The sequence below is a fragment of the Cariama cristata genome, unplaced genomic scaffold, assembly GCF_000690535.1.
Source record: "Cariama cristata isolate BGI_N322 unplaced genomic scaffold, ASM69053v1 scaffold4925, whole genome shotgun sequence".
In the NCBI taxonomy this organism is placed as follows: domain Eukaryota; kingdom Metazoa; phylum Chordata; class Aves; order Cariamiformes; family Cariamidae; genus Cariama; species Cariama cristata.
The window spans coordinates 48,376-52,074 of NW_009615668.1; the positions used below are offsets into that span (position 1 = coordinate 48,376).

A 3,699-nucleotide genomic window follows, 5' to 3' on the forward strand; every position below is an offset into this window, starting at 1 on the left:
TGTACAGTGTAAACACCTTATGGTGTCTAGGAGTAGCACAGCATCGTAATGAAATACAGGAATACAGGGAATGTTAAAGTGAAAACCACCTTATTCAGATTATTGGAATTAATTTTTTCTTGCCATGTTTAGCATCCTCTACTTCGAAGAACAGTAAATTAAATAGAATCATTTATACTGTGTGTACCTATTTTTATGTTCAGAATGCTCATGAGATGTTCTTTATGGTTCTGTGTGTTGATTCCTTTAATTCTGAGTAGTATGATCAGTTTGGCTTCAAGTGATCATGACACAAACACACTTGAATGGAAGTATAAAATTTTGCTGGCATAATTATCTGAGGGAGAAACTATGTGCTATAGTGGAAATGTGGCTGATCTCTGAAATCTTAAATGAAGCAAACACTAGAACGGTGGCAGTTTGATATGCAACCTTGTGCCATGTTGACTTAGTTTTCCATTTATGACTAATTCAGATTAAAGGGGTTTGTTTCATTTTTCCTCTCACTTCCTTCCTTGATAGAAAGACAGCAATGTGAATAGTGAGCAGAAGAGTCAGGGGCAGTCAGATGCTTCCACTGACCACCCACCCCCTGTCACTAAGAGACAAACCGCAATGACGTTCCAGCGCTCTGACCCAGAACAGATCCACCAGAGCTTGCTGGCTGCAATCCGCTCTGGAGAAGCTGCTGCCAAATTGAAAAGGGTGAGTTTTCATCATTGCATCCATAATAATGAACTCATGGTACTTCCTTCAAAATTGCCATATTAATGCCTGACACTACAAGCAGTTAGCTTTGGCACAAAGTCCTGCCAGAAGGTCTCTTAACAATGGGAAGGGAGGTGGGGAAGAGAGTTCAGTTTTGCAGAATAAACTGGTGAATGCATGCGCAGAGCTTCAAATGTCCATATTTTCAAACAATACAAATCCAATCGGAAATCTTCCTGAAATTAATTAGAAATATCTTAAGTTATCAATTAAGTATCTCTTTCATAAAATCAGGAACATATTCAATTGTTTGTGTTTATATGCTTTGAAGCAGTATGGTTTTGGACACATGCTAAGCAGCTTCAGCCTAGATCTGAACTAGCTGCAGTCTTTTGCAGGCAGGTAACACACAGAAGTTCTGAAGATTGTATTTTTCTATTTATTAAGCTTTATCAGGTCCTTAATTTTTCTTAAATGTACTTCAAGCCTCCTGCTGCTGTTTGGTATCATTAGTAAGATATTTATCAATTTTTTGTCAACAGTTTTGGTAGAATCATCTTCCCCCACCCCCTCGGTTAAAACTGTAGCTTAATTTTTCTTTTTTCTCTCCTAAAATTCACCTATACTTCTCTTATTGAGTTAAAACATTGCACACTTTAAAAATCTGTATTGTTTTAAAATTGCAACCAGATGATTTAATGATAGTCTCACACAAAGCTTTCTTGACCCAGCATTAGTATTTTGCATTCTGTATTGAGGAATACGTTCTTATTGCAGAAGGTTAAAGGAACTAAGTAGCTTTTGTTTCTCTTCCCTTTCCCACTTGAAAGAAACAAATGACATGTGGTGGGTGGATGGGAGGGTTTTTTTTTGTTTTTATGGAAGTCTTTGATTCCCTAGGCTCAAAATCTCTCAGTGGATGGTCAGATATTAGAACAATCCATTTCATATGTAAGGTTTCGTTTGTGTAGCACTGCAACAGCCTCTCTGAGGCTTGCAGACCTCCCATCATTCCTACACTGAATAGGAAGATTCAGTTTCCCGGAAAGGTTACAAGCATACTCAAGTAGTTTTTGACCTCTAGTCAGTAAAAGTGGTACATAATACACTGTAGTATTACTTCTGACTACATGTCACTAACCACAGCCACTTTAAAAACAAGATAAGATTAAGAAAATCCTGTATTGTTCAGAGTCACTTAGAGGTCAAATCTATCTGTTCTACCAGAAATATTGTTTAGATTTGTTTGCACATATTTTTATTAAGTTGTTTTTTTTTTCCTCCAATGCATAATTACATTCTGAATAATACTGAACTTTATTTATTTTGCATAGTATGTGAACTTTGTTCTATGATTCTATGGGAAATATGCATAGGCATGGCTATTGGCACAGTAGCTTAAACCATTTTAAAAAATAAGGTTCATAACGTGCTTTTCAAAATTCAAGAAATCTGTTTCTACTAGAAAGAAAAAAAACAACTTCATTATGTGGTTATTCATTCTTTTACAATAGAAATGCTCCTAGGGTAGATTTGACCCATGCAGTCTTTATCATTCTAAGTACAAGAACGGCATGGGGAAGGAGAGAGAGATGATGATGATTGAAGCCCTTTTTCCCCTCCCTTTCTCTTCTGTGGGCAGGAGATGTTCTTTCTCAATATGGCAGGTGTTGAGGCTGGGGGTGAGGAGAGGGCTGTATGTTTCAAGAAGAAATTGTAATAATGAAGATACTGTAAGCATAAAGAAAAGCATTCTGCAACACAGAAACATGAAACAGGCTTCAAAAACCCTCTGAAACACACACAAGAAATGCAACGAACACCCACTGAAATTTTGCCAAACATAAAACTGTAACTGCTGTTCTTTTCACTCTTAGCCAGAGCACATACGCTGTGGTACAGGTATGTCTGTCAGCAGAAAGGTTTTTTGGCTTATGGCAAATTTAATAAAAACTTCGTCTCATTTTATGTTTAACATGGACAACTGGCAGTAGTAGGACAAGAGTAATGAAGCATTTTGTATCAATAACTTAGTAGCACCCAAAAGTGGTTTCCAGTATTGAAAAGACTTTTAAAATGCATTTACCTGATAGCTTCCACTATTGTGCTGCACTCAGTAAAAGGAGTAATAACCTGATCCATTTGAATTGCGAAAGGGGTCTGTCAGGTGCTTGCTTCTCTTTTTACCTCTCCCCATACTCTCCCTTCCTTCAGCTCTGTGAGAGAATAATTAAAAAAATAAAATGCTGGCACCAGTAGCCAAATTCGTTATTTTTTCCCCCGTTTCCCCAACACTTAATATGTTGTGAGTATGCAATGCAGAGATCTGTGGTCTTTTGTGTTGCTGGTCTTTTCTGTTCAATAGGGCCCTCAGTAATTACTAACCTAAAATGGGTCAAGTGAGGTTTCTTTTTAACCATTTTTCTCTTCAGAATGATTTCATTGTGTTTAGTAAACTGTATGCTGTGGTATGTGGTTCACATGGCTGTGGAGCATCCACAGCTGACATTAACTCCAGTTGGAGTTGTTGGTTTATGCAGCTCCCCTGAAAACTGGGTCTTTGCTGTCTATTCTAAAAGTTATAGTTTATTTCTGATAAAAGAAATATTACCATGGTATAAAGGAGTGTTAGAAGATTTTGTAAGAAATCAGCTATATTTGATATTTAGTAAAAAGTGTTTGGTTTGGTGATGTTTTTTCAAGTGTTTCTTTGCAAGCAGGTCTGTAGAAGGACTAAAAATTAGGTGTGTTTTGAATAGTTATACATGGAATTTTTAGATAGGATAAAATATGTTTTAAAGTAATTTCTTGTATTTCCACTTCTGTAGCATATGTGCTTTGTTGAGGAGGTCTTTTCATTGCAATGAGAAAAACACTAACTGAAGTAACAGTATTTCTGTTTCCTGGAAGTAATACTATGTAACATACTACAGAGAGAAGAATCTGAAACGTGAGGCTAATATTTCTTTTCTTTTTTTTTCTTTCTTTTTT

At 36.4% G+C, this 3,699-nt stretch overlaps 1 protein-coding gene across 1 annotated transcript in view; it reads left to right on the forward strand.

The window, feature by feature from the left end:
- The window catches only part of COBLL1 (cordon-bleu WH2 repeat protein-like 1), a 41,558-nt gene that overhangs the window by 37,254 nt on the left and 605 nt on the right, over window positions 1–3,699 (forward strand). The window contains exon 13 of the mRNA XM_009699891.1: window positions 523–705. Within this exon, the coding sequence (XP_009698193.1) occupies window positions 523–705 (183 nt within the window). The remainder of the gene's footprint in view (window positions 1–522; window positions 706–3,699) is intronic.